The following is a 13,391-nucleotide window of genomic DNA, read 5'->3' as shown; positions in this document are numbered from 1 at the left end:
GAAGATGTCCTAGAGGGTTAAAAAAACGACGGCGGTTGAGTTTAAACTACTTTGGGACTCAGAACTTTACCTGCACAACTCGTGGGCCGGGGTTTATTTTTGTATGTTAAAACAGGAGGTCCTTGATGCTCAAGAAGTGGCGGCGGGTAATTTAACCTGCCTTGGGACTTAGCACTTCACCTAAGCAACCCGTGGGCCGGGGTGTATTATAGCATATTAGAAGAGGTCCTTGATGCCTAGAAAGGTGACGGTGGCGTAATTTCAACTACCTTGGAGCTCAGCACTTCACTTGCACAACCTGTGGTCTGGGGTGTATTTTTGGATATTACAAGATGTTATTTTAGTGAAGCAGTTCTTTTAAAGGTTCAGTTCTTTTGATGATTCAGCTCTTTTGTTAAAACAGTTCAGTTGGTGAGTTAGTGACTATGCAATCGTTCGTGTGTGCAAATTAGAGTGCATTCAAAGTATAAATCTACTTCGTGATACGTGAATATATTCATATTGCATAATAACTTAACAAAAAGTCAAATGGATGGAAATAATGGAATGACGTTGCGTGATATATATGGGAACTTTACGGTATAATCGAACAAATAACTCATGCAACTGACTTGATTCTGTACGTTCACAAAAAAGATCCATTCAAAAGAACAAATGGTTCGCGAACGACACAGCACTAATTCATATCATCAATTATAAAAGGTGGCTGGAGCCCCGTCACATGCTTTGAAAGATTAACCATGATAAATGGTAAATGTTATAATTATTTGATATAAATTATGAAATTCTTTGTGAGGGTTTAAAATGAAATTATTGATTAAAAGTTTATTCTTGCGAATGCTCCTGCATTTAACAACCCAATATTACTGTAAGAAAATATAAATTGCCCCTAGCTTTACATTTAGACGGTAAATAAATTGTATAGGGGTAATTGTGATCCAGGAATAACAATTTCATTATTTTTTGGCTAATCCCTTGATAAAAATTAAAAAATAATATGAGTATTATATTAGTAACATTAAAATAATGGAACTTTTGCATTATTGAAACCGCCAATAGGGCATTAAAGGAAAATATTTTCTCGAATAACTCAAGTATTTGTCAAACAAATAATACTATTCACGGAATTAAAAATGAGGGTGAGGGAGAAATTATTTTTTGACTCCCGGATATGTGACTTAAGAGACGGAGTTAACTTGCATTCAGGTTTTGGGTACGAGTTGCAACTTGTATAATCAAATTGTACAAGTTGCAATTTCTTCGTCTTTAAATGCACTTACTTAATTACAACATTGGTCATTCTAATTACCAACTATATTGATGGATACTATCATTTCCTTTTGACCTATTAAAATGACATGATTCTTAATATGCATTTATGTGTAATATAACTTTGGACACTTGAACTTTATAATGTGATACAAAATTTAGTAATTTTCATCAAAATAGTCAAGAAGTGTACCTCGACATCCTCTCCACTTAAACTCAAATATGCTTCCATTCTTCCTACTTATATCAGCCGTAGGTAACCACCTCCACCAATTTTAGGTTCTACTACATTAGGAATAAGCACCCATGTATAAGTATACCATCCATGGTATGTTCAATTATTGCATGATGTTCATACCAACAACTGTAAATCCTTAATTTAAAATCTTGTACAATTTGCTTATACAAGTTACGACTTGTATTCAACATACATATTATAAAACTTCCTATAAGGAACTAATTACAGAAATGATTAATATAGGGCAATCCATAAATAAATTTCAAAATGAAGTAGATTCGCAACGTTTCACATGAATGTGACCCAGTTTCCTCAGATAAAAAGAACAAAATTTACTAATACTACTAAAATTAATTACACTTGTGTCTCATTTGAGACACATCATGGCCATAAACTAATTTAAAAGGATTCATGCTAATACATATTTTGTGTTTTAACAACAATATACTACTCATAAGGGTATGAATGGTTCAATGAATGAATGAGATAACTCATCCGAAAAATTTCGACTCTACTGCCGGGTTAGCATAATATATATATAATGCACATAATTTGGTGATGATGCAGGCCTTAAAGACCTAATAATATAAAAAATAAGAATTTTAAGGGCTGAAAGAAAGAAAGAAAGCGGGAGTGACGTGCAGCATGCTTAGTACATCCTATGGCCACTAGACGGCGTTTTGTTGTTTTGACTGAAACGGTATTAAATCTTGAGTGGTGATTCTACATAACATAGAGAATAAGGAACCGTTGTATCAATAATTTGTCTATAATGGAAAAGGAGAAGAAAAAAAAGGAGGAGGAGGAGCAATGTTATTTTAGCAATTTTAGTCAGCAATGACTTTCCTTACGTCACACTCAAAATTTACAACCATAACGGATGACGTAATTGGGACCCCAAATATAGGATTATACTGATAAAGAATAATTGAAAACGCAAAAACAGCGTTAATAAATCAAGAATCAATAGAAAAAACAAATTTAAATGACTTCTTTTTTTTTCTTATATATTACATTTAACAAAAAAATGAACCCAAAGCCGTCATTCTAAATAGAAAGAGAGAGACAGAGTTACCTAATAAATCTGCTGTGTTTGCTGTAGGATTTTCTTGTTGCCTCACCTTTTTCAAATAACATTGAGGAGGAGTGCCTCACTTGCTACTGCTGCTCTTGTTGGTAGGGAGGGAGGGAGGGAAGGGGGAGCCGTTTCTTCTTCTCCTGTGCTGTTCTTCTCCTTTAAGAATTCCTGGCCCTCGACGGCCTAATCGGCAAAATAAGTGTTCTCTGGTGATGAAGTGGTAGCGAGTGAAGTGAAAATAAGATAGAGAGAGGTAGAAATAGAAATGAAGAGAGAGAGAAAGAGAGAGAGAGAGAGACAGAGTGGTAAAGAGAGAGAAAGAAGTGAATTAAGTAAAAAAAGAAATAAAAACTAGGGAATCAACTATTAAGCCAGGGAAGGACGGAAGGTTCGAGGAAGTGGAAAGTGTATGGAGCAAGCATGGATTGAGGAAGTGAGTGCCGCTTTTGGTGCGACTGCTGCTATGTGATTTTGTATTATGGTGATTGATGAAAGTGTGATCCGGATGAGTAAAGAAGAGGAAGAAGACGAGGAGGAATTAATCCAAAAGGAGGCTCTCTATGCGGAGGACATCGTTGAAGGATTCTCTTTCCTCTCCTTCGACTCCTATGACGATCTTCAGGTCAGATTTACAGTCTACCTTGAGTACTTACTTCTTACTTCTTCCTTCTCTCTATTCCTGTGCCCAAGATAGAGCGAGCGAGAAACCTCAATCCCTAGGAGATGGCTCCAAGTCCTGTCATGCCGCATGACTCAAAGTGCCCCAGTCCCCCCCATGCCCATGCCCATTCCAACTCCATACTATCTTGTTTTCTTTTTCCCGAGCCTGTGAGTCGCTTCTCTCTAACGCCAATTCTGAGGAATGACTTGCCTTAATATTCCAAGGTTGGCATGATGGAGAAATTCAACTTTCCGCTTTCGTTGTCTCCTATTTAGTAAGAAAGTGAATCTATGACCTACGGGCAAAATTGTCAAACCCTAACCCAGTGGGTTCTATTAATACCCAAAGGCTTTCATGATTTGGAAGGAGGATGAAGGGGGCTTAGCCCCAATCATCATCAACAATCTTTTAGAAATAGGTTTATTTTATTATATATATATAATAAAAAAGGGTCAAGCGACGCCACTTGTAATCATTAAAAAGACCCCATGAACATGCAACCTCTTTTCATCCTGTTCTCCTCGTTCATTCCAACCCAATTCATCACTCTTACATTCCAGAAAACATGAAACTACCAATCGTGGGCTGAGATATAAACTGTTGTAACTCAAATGTTTACCTTAAAGAATGAAGCTTGGAAACTCCATTTATGATTAATTGTGCTGTTTTCTAATTTTTACAATAGAATGGATCTGAGAAATTTATTTCAAGAGCCTGAATTTCTCTGTTTATAAATTTTAACATTAAAAATTATACTTCTAAGATGATATATAGGAAATAACACTAATTTTTCTTTTATTAATTCTTGAGTTACGACAATTTGGCCTTCAACCCTTGTATGGATATTATATATTAGTTTATCAACTAAGTATTTTTAATTTTTTATGATATCATGACGCTTTGGTGTATTTTTGAATGCTCACTATACCTGTATAATTAATTTTTTACAAGAGTAGTATTGGGACAAATTTTTCAATAATTCTTTACTTCTAGATATATTTCCATGGAACTGAAACTCTGACCATACTAATCGGTCTGGATTTACAATAATAGCTATTTGAAAATAATACTGTGAAGAAGATCAATCTTAACCCTTTCTTTTTTTTATTATGTATCTAAATTTTATTGGTATATTAATTATACACATATTTTTTTTTTTTGTTGACGAATTTTAATTCCTTTATTTTTTGATGAACTTACATAGATGTAACATTATTGTCAAATGTGTTATTCTGCCCCGTACCCTCATAACAAAGTTGATTATGTATCAGTCTAAAGTCATTATTGTAGTATTCAGGATTTGTTTTTGGGAGAGAATGAGATACATTTGTTCTTGTATTTATTTATTTGAATAAACTAAGGGCAATGGTTCAAGTGTGTCTCAAGTAATGTATCCAAAATTAAATTTAGATTGAATTTTTCTCGTTATAATTTCATGAATGAATTACAAACCTTAAATGGATATTTTTAATTAGGTTGTATATCTCGTTATTGAACTACTAACTTTTGAATTCCTGAGCTGAAATTGTATGACCCAATTAAATTTTCAAAATGGTCCAAGAGATTATTTTGCATTATTAAATCGTCAAAATTCTAATTTGTGTTGCTTATTGTAGAAGGATTGAGGTTGAAGGCTTTTAAATACACATTTTTGAAAGCTTTTATGTATCAGAATAATATTTATATCTCAATTCTACTTTTAATCATTTCTTTAATTTTTATTATTTTCTCAAAATCATTTACAGAAAGTTGCCAAATGGTCTGGACTACACAATGGCAAGCTTCCAGACCCTTATTCAGTCCTTACGTTTGAAAAAGAAGAAAATAAATCCAAGAAGAAGAAAAAGAAAAGGGAGCAAAATCTTACTTCCAATGCAAAGGAATTAGATAAATTGGTTGAATCTAACGGTGATAAGGTAAGGACTCTTACACACTTATTTGAACCTATTAAATCCTCTTGGAGGTGTTTTATTTTCTAGTTTAATAATTGAATATTTTTGATTCATTTAATCACGTTTTACATTTTACTTTGTAGGGTTCAACAGGATCTAACTCTGAAAAAGGATACATCGTATGTAATTTGAAATATTTATTATGAAACATGTTCATAATGATTTTTATTTTTATTTATTTAGTGTGATAGCGACAGTGATGATGAAAAGGTAAGGTGGTCATTGTTTATTTTAAAAATCTTTTTGATGTTATGAGTTGATATAAGTTAATTATATGTATATATTCAATTAACTAAATTTTTGCAATTTAAAATAAGTAATAATTTATTTGAATAAATTACATATAAGAAAAATAGATTGTATATAGTACATGATATGTATTTGAAGCTATATGACAATTCCTTCCTTTACATTTATGTATAAAAATATTTTGAATAGTCATTTACTTTGTGATGTCTTACGTTGAACGTGTCAACGTTATGGTGTAGAAGGTGATCTCTGAGTATTTCCAGTTGCAATTTTTTTTGGAAAAAAACACGCTCGTTTTTTCTCTGAAATAATTTCTTTTATATTTAGTAACAAAACAATATTTCAGCTAAGGGTCTGTCAAATTGTGTATTCAATTTTTTGTGTTATATTTTTTGATTCTATAGCAAGTTTACTAGTTCAATTATCTACACATACGTAAGGAAATGCTTATAAGTATTGGTTTTTTAAAAATAAACTAATGATCAACCATTGATAGGATATCTCATATCTATTTTGTAATCGATAAATAAAATTTGTTTGATTGTGTATACTTTTGGATATATTTGAAATCCTTGTCCTTTTTATAGTTTTCAGTATTGGACAAACTTTCTGGAGTTATGAGTCATTTTGTAACATTTGTTTATCGTTATAAAAAACAAATTTAATTTTAGTATTTGACCAACGATATTTTGAACTCGATATAAATCTTTTCAATAATATTATTTTAGCTTAATTTTCGATGAAAAATTTGCTGTGAAGAGGTTATTTGTATGTCCAATTCTATAACAATGAAAATTTTAATATCTAAACTTATAAAATAAATATTAGCGTGTTGTTTTTTTTTTATCTATATCAATTCTGTTTTTGACTTTTGAACTTGACAAATATTTATATATTTCTCCGAATTGAGAAGCTTAAATTTATATATTGATAGGTATTATTTTTATAATTAATGTGCTATTTGATTTTTTGTTTATCGGTGCTTTTTTTATATATACATACACTTTTTAAAGTTACCAACTTGTGCATTGAAATGGATTTCTTTAACGTATTTCATAATGCATACTTAAGTTAATTATATGAAACATACTATATAATGAAGTTATTTTTCAATTTTAGGGTTCTGAAAATGGTGTCGATGATTTGTTCAATTCGAGGAAATGTAAGTCTTAAATTTGAAGATAATAATATGTAATACTTAACTTCATACTTATATTTCTATTCTACTTATAGCAAGCAGTGGTAGTAGTACTCCTTGTCAACAAAATGGTGTGACGAATGTGTCCACTCCTACATCTGCTTGTAGTAGCATCATTTCTTGTAGTAATAGTAATGTACCACAAGTATCTACTTCTACGTCAAGTACAACAGCTAGTGCACCTCCAACAGCAATTGTTACTCCTAGTGTTATCGTTTCGACGGTCCCTTCTACCTCGAATACAACTGTAACCCCCTCTGCAACAGTCACTTCTAAGTCATTTTTTAGGCCTTATTCAATAAGTCCTCCACCTAATAGTAATACAAAGAAGCAATGTAAAGAAGAAGAGGAAGATAGTCCCCTTGTTGTTCACCACCATCCAGCTTACAGACCTTCGTTCAGTGGTGGATATTCTCCTTACCACCCTCCCGTCTCCACAGGGACTCAGAACAATAAACGACCTTACGACTACTCTCAATTTATTCCACCTCAATCATCCTACTATCCCCATCATCATTCTCCTTCTACCCACCACCCTCCACCACAGCATTACCCTTCTCATAATTATAATCTACCTTTGCGGGACAACTCTTCATTGAGGGAAGACTATTCTCCGGATGTAAATAAGAGATTGAGTAATGTACTTTATTTATTATTTATGTTATATTTGAATAGGCAAAGCGATTAGCGTACAGTGGCGTTGGATCAAATTTTGGACCTCAGGGATATTCGAATAAGAGTGTTCATCCACATTACCCTTCCAATTTTCCGAAACATCCGTACTCTTCAGGGCATAAGGGGCCGGTTCCCAGGTAAATATAACACTGGCTCACAACATATGCAACTGCTGACTGTTAATCTTAATTTAATTAGTGTATATAAAATACACATATGTATAAAATTGACCAAATTCAATATTTTTTTGCAGTTCTGTTCCATCCTCTACAAGTATCAGTATTCATTCCGCTTCCTCATTAAGGGAAAATTCCTCTCGGAACAGGTATTTGCACTTCAATTTAAAAAATTTGCAAACTGAACTGTACTATTAGTCGAGTTTAAATTTAAGGTGTTTTTTTTTTTGTATGTTTTTTTTATTCAAATATTATTAGTAAAAATTTTCTAAACATTCTATTAACTATACTCTCTGTACTTCCAACTATTACCTTATTGTTGTATTTTATTACTTTTTCCAGTTCAACTCGTCCTAGTGTGCGTTCTGGTGTAACACCTTCTCCATCGATGGCAACTACTGCACTTACTCCAGGTATTACATCTGGAATGCCGTCATCGGCTTCTGCCTCTAGCATCAATTCAAGAAATGTAATTCGTCATGAGTTGGATTCTCGTTATTTTCCTGGATCTAGTCCATACCTTATGCATCCAAGGTCAGATATTCTTTTACCAGGCGGACCCTCTCGTCCAGTTGGACCTTCATATCTATCTAATTCTATGGTAATTTTTTTATAAACATTTAACAAAAATAAATAAAGCTATGCTTAACGGATTGTTATTTTTTATTTAGCTTAAAGACGTGCCAAAAGTGGGTGTTTCAGAAGATCCTTTTAATTATCAGAGAACATCTTCAAGTTCTAGTAGTATTGGAAAACCTCCATCCTATAGTGCTCCATTGAGGCCTTCCTTGTCTTCATCTTCGGCTCCAACTACTACATCTTTTACTACTCCATCTGTTCAGGGCTCTGTTGCACCAAAGGTATATATTTTAATACTCCAGTCAGGATAAATATATTTTGTGAATATTGTTTTTTTTAAACTAAATCAAATTTGAAAAAATCTTACAGAAATCGGGTAAGTGGAACGCAATGCATGTGAGAATTGCGTGGGAAATATATAATCATCAACAAAAACAAAAACCTGATCATAAAAATTCTCAACCCAACTCCACACCTACAGCTGTTACGACCACAACCCCTAGTCTTTCTTCTAAAATTGAAGCTTCAAAGCCTAAAGCTCCACATCATTATTATCTGCCTTCGGAAACGGCCAAAATTGACTCTCATTCTCGATCTGATATGCTTCATCAAAATAAAACCTATCCAGGTTCTGTTGATTCTTCACGTATGCCCAATCCTGGACATCTATTTAATCCGTTTAACTTAAGACCACCCCTTGGCGTTCCTCCCAATATTTATGGTTCTTCGACCCTTGGTAAATATATATATATATTTATTCTTCACAATAACGAAGTGCGAATTATTAATATTTTTATTATTCAAATTTAGATGTATTAAATCCTTACGCGAGATTTGGAGCACCTGTATCTTCTCCAGGTGTTTCACCATCTACCCCAAGTCCATTTGGAGGCTTGGGATCAGTCCGTTCTGATCCTTTCGGACTTCGACCTGGTATGTGGCCTTTGAAGTCAGAATCTTCATTGCTCTCTGTACACGAAAGAAAACGCCGTGAAGAGCAATTTCGTAAAGAAAGAGAAATACATCGGGAACATAGGAATTATGTCCGAGAACGCGAAAGGAATGGCAATAATCGAGATAATTCGAGGTCTCCCATTCGTTCGTCGTCACTATCAGGTTCACCGTCAGGTCGATCAAATGCTTCACCTTTAGTTCCAACTAAAAAAGAAGATAGACCTGGTAGTGTATTAGATATGTCACGACCAGGTTCTTCCAGTAGTGTCAAACAAGCTCAGGACGATTGTATCGTTGTTGTCCCTCCTCCCATTGTGTCAAGTGAAGGACGATTAAATGCCACCACACCTAATGGGCGGACAAGTGTAAATTCGAATACAAGTCGAACTACACCTACCAACAGACCTCCGTCCGCTACCCGTTCTCCACAAGTGCTACAACAGCGCCCTGAATCCTCATCGCACAATTCTAGGGCTGCTTCATCAACGGCTAATCCTTATGGAATGTTTGGTCAGTCTGTTTCGTCTACATCAAATAATCCGTCTATGAACTCTCCTCATATGGGTATATACGGACTTCCACCTTTCGGACTTGATCCATTTAGAGATCCTTACAAGTCTCTTATGAGTGGAGCTCCTCCTTATCCTCCCAAGGATCATTTACGTGAGGCGAGAGAAAGAGAATTACTTCGACAAAATCCATTAGGTTCTATGATAGTAAATGAACAAGATAGAGTTCGCATGGTGGCATTGAGTGGAGGTTATCCTCCACATACAGTTGCGGGTCCTAGTGGAGGCTATTTAGGGCATCCACCAATGTTGAATCAAAGTTATGGCTCTGCTCTAAAGAGTACGCCTGTTGCACCTCCTACTCCTCACTTGGGAATGTATCCAGGATTTCCTGGGCATCATGGATTACCTCCGTCATTAAACGGACATGGACCACCAGGTTCTTCTGCTCCTTATAAATGAAATTTTGATTCTTGTAATAGTTAACTGTTTATGTCTTCAGTGAAAGGAATCCTTTGTAAAAAACAACAAAAACTGTAAAACATTGTTTGTTCAATATTTCCTCCGATATAAATATAGATATTATTATTATTATAGCTATGAAAGGTTTTTATCAATTGAAATGATTGGTAGCCCATGTATCCACTACATAATTTTCCCCATCTACGGTAATTCAAAAAAATAACTAAGCTATTTCTTTATTTTGTTTTTGTTTGTTTTATTTTCCTTAATATTTTTTCCTTCATTAGGTCTGTTGTAAAACATAAGGATCATAGTCAAGTCATGCTGTTATATAATTAATAAATAAAAAAACACATGAACTTTGCTATGTTTTTACTTTATGTCCCGTTCTGTCTGTATTTCTGTTTTTTGTTTTGTTTTTTTACAAAAAAGAAAATTATTATATTTGCTTCCTCCCCAAAATATTGTCTAAACAATGAAAGAAAAAAAATACAATCATTACCTGTAAAAAGATAACATGGTTTAAAAAAGTCAAGTTGCACTATCTTTTTCTCTTAATTTTTTAAATTTTTTTTCCCTATAGCTGTGAACTAAAATTATAATGAAAGATTGCTATGAATATTATTTTTTCATACTAAATTATCAAGAAAACTCTAGTACTACTTATGTTAAAAAAATACCCGAAAATATTTTATAAAACGATTAAAATGTTTGCTAATAGTTTTCTTTATTACGATGTGATATTTATACGAAATAACGAATGATGATTATGCTTTCGTATAAATAAATATAACCATTTCTAAGTTTCATTTATCCCCTCCCACTTATGTTCTTTTTTTGTTTCATATATTTATTTGTCAAAATTGTATCTGAGATAATTAACGATGTGTTGGTAAGGCCTGCTTACTTTTCAGTTTTTAAAAAGAGCTATCATATGAAGAATATATGACATTTACATAAATTAAGTGATTATTTAAGTCTTTAAATATTATTTTACAGTCTCATCTTTTTTGTTTCCCCTTACATATGTTGAAAATCATGTTGATTTTCATAACTTTTATACTACAGCACTAAGCAACATTATTATTTTTGTCGGCAAGCAGAAATCCACATTTATTATTGTTTGTTTTAGACGTAAAACTAGTGTTGTATTGGTCTTTATTTACTACTGAAGACTGTAGTTTTCTTCAGTTCAGTCCTGCATACCTAGTGGTGTGTCGGTCCTTGTTTATTCGGTCTAGTCCAGTTCTTTTGACTGTCAGAACTAAATCTACTTTTTTTTTTAAAGAAATAAATTTAAGTGACCTTGTCAAGGACCGAACTGAATAAGTTTTTAGGACTGAAATGGACCGGACAGAGTTTTCAGTTCTACATAAGTATTGTCTCAGTACTAAGCATATCAGTCCTAAAACTTAAAAAGTTTGGTCCTTGATGACATCACTCAACTATATTTCTTTTTTAATTAGTTCTTGTACAGACTTGTTTTCTGAAGGACTGACAGCAACACTACGTCTTTAGAATATAATTTCTACGTGAAAGAACACTCAAACGATGAAAATTAAAATCAATTAATAAAAAAATTGCGAACTCTGCGCACGGTAAAGCGCGAATCTTATCTTATGGTCATTTTCCTAAATTTATTTTTCTTCAATATGAAACATCTGAATAACACCTACATAAGGACACCAATTTGAGCTCTTTATCTCAATATGTCATAGTCCATTGTATTTTTTTTTAAGTGTTGTGCTACTTGAATATTGACTTCTTCTTTTAATTCACTCTTATTGTTATCTTAGTGACCAACAAACAGAGGCAAAAACATGAGGAGTTTAACATAAAAAAAGTATGCATTTATTATACTATCTTGATTGCAAATATAATGAAGGATCTTAGTTGGAAATTAATATTTTTTTCAATTTCTTTATATTTTAGCTTAAACTATAGAATAACTATTATACTACATCTTCAAAAATATTTGCTGTAAACAAAAGATCAATTCAGTTTAACTTAATTTTCTTATGGAATATTTAAAAAATAATTAATTTATGGTGGTGGGAAAAATTAAATATAATTAAGTCGATTATTTGAATAATTGTAATAAGTAATTAATATTGTAGAAGCAAGGAAATTAACCTCAATTTAAATATGCTTAATATTTTTTATGTATTTGATCAGTATTTATCACAGATTTAATCACCTTATCGACTTAATTATATTTAATTTCGGAACTTTTTTCACACAATTTTAGTATTTCATTAGAAAATTAAAAAGTTAAACCATAAAAATCGACCTTTTTTTGACAGCAAATCTTTTGAAGTTCTAATGGGTTTTCCTTAGTTTTAGCTATAATATAAAGTAAAATTGAAAAAATATATTAGTTTAAAAAAAACAACAACTTCATTTTACTTAATTTTTGCCTGATTTGACATATTTTTAAGGAATTGAAATCAAGATAATATAATAAATCATCAATTTTTTATATGATACGATGTTTTTATCAATTGATTTTAACATTAATTTTACATCTATAGGATTTTTTTAAGGCTCTAAAAGGTTAAATTTATATTGGCCAAAGATTTTATTAGTCATTTTCCTGTTTTACGGCTTAAATAATAACTTGAATGGACATTCGGTTGAGTACAAACACCTCCATCTAAAATCAAAAAGAGTTATGCATCTTTATTTGTTCTAAAGTTATGATGGATTATGCATTTTTGACGTTTGTGTTACCTTGGCCTTGACCTCTCAAAATGTAGTGTCCTCTTACTGTGACCGGCTATAATATTCTTACTAAGTTTGATCAAAATCGATCTGTGACTTTTGCTGTAATCCTGGTGACTGACAAACAAAAAGGGACAAAAACATAGCCTCCGTTCATCTTCGTTGGTGGTACTAACAATAAATGTTGGTTTCTGCCGGTGGGTGTTCCAAAACCTGAAATTTGTATCAAAAGTGCAAGGTTTATAGAAATACAAAGTTATACCATAACGCTTTTTCTTAAAATGTTTGACTTCCACGGGGATTTTTAATGGTGACGTCAAAGAGTATAGCTGTTACCAAGAGTAGCTATATATTGACTTCTTTGACAGTTACTGTTAGAGTACGATTGGAATTTTCTACGACGTCTGTCTTGTCCAGTAGTCGGCACGGTACATCAAATTGAAAATTCGAGCATGCTGAATTCCATGATGGCATAGCTTTGTATTTCTATAAACCTTGGCGTAGTGTAGTTACTTTTTTGGTTTTGTGAGGTATCAATGTTGAGTAATATAAAAAAAATGTCAAGTATCCAAAATCTGAGAAAAGTCTGAAAAAAATGATTTTAATTTTTTTCCTAGAAAGAAAAAGTTTTAGAAAGAGCTGTTTTCTGTTTTAATTTTGAATGAAATCA

At 32.6% G+C, this 13,391-nt stretch overlaps 1 protein-coding gene across 1 annotated transcript; it reads left to right on the top strand.

Annotated features, from left to right (window-relative positions):
* The first annotated feature begins 2,770 nt into the window (after positions 1 to 2,770).
* LOC121127447 (uncharacterized) lies at positions 2,771 to 10,961 on the top strand. Its single transcript, XM_040722812.2, has 12 exons — positions 2,771 to 3,207; positions 4,992 to 5,162; positions 5,282 to 5,317; positions 5,382 to 5,408; positions 6,567 to 6,609; positions 6,681 to 7,264; positions 7,321 to 7,457; positions 7,574 to 7,645; positions 7,839 to 8,097; positions 8,168 to 8,356; positions 8,445 to 8,811; positions 8,886 to 10,961. The coding sequence occupies exons 1-12, from the start codon at positions 3,064 to 3,066 to the stop codon at positions 9,998 to 10,000; spliced, it is 3,144 nt and encodes a 1,047-aa protein (XP_040578746.1). The 5' UTR covers positions 2,771 to 3,063; the 3' UTR covers positions 10,001 to 10,961.
* Positions 10,962 to 13,391: the final 2,430 nt, after the last annotated feature.

Source organism: Lepeophtheirus salmonis, chromosome 13 (genome assembly GCF_016086655.4).
Source record: "Lepeophtheirus salmonis chromosome 13, UVic_Lsal_1.4, whole genome shotgun sequence".
Taxonomy (NCBI): domain Eukaryota; kingdom Metazoa; phylum Arthropoda; class Copepoda; order Siphonostomatoida; family Caligidae; genus Lepeophtheirus; species Lepeophtheirus salmonis.
This window is presented reverse-complemented; position numbering and strand designations above follow the sequence as displayed.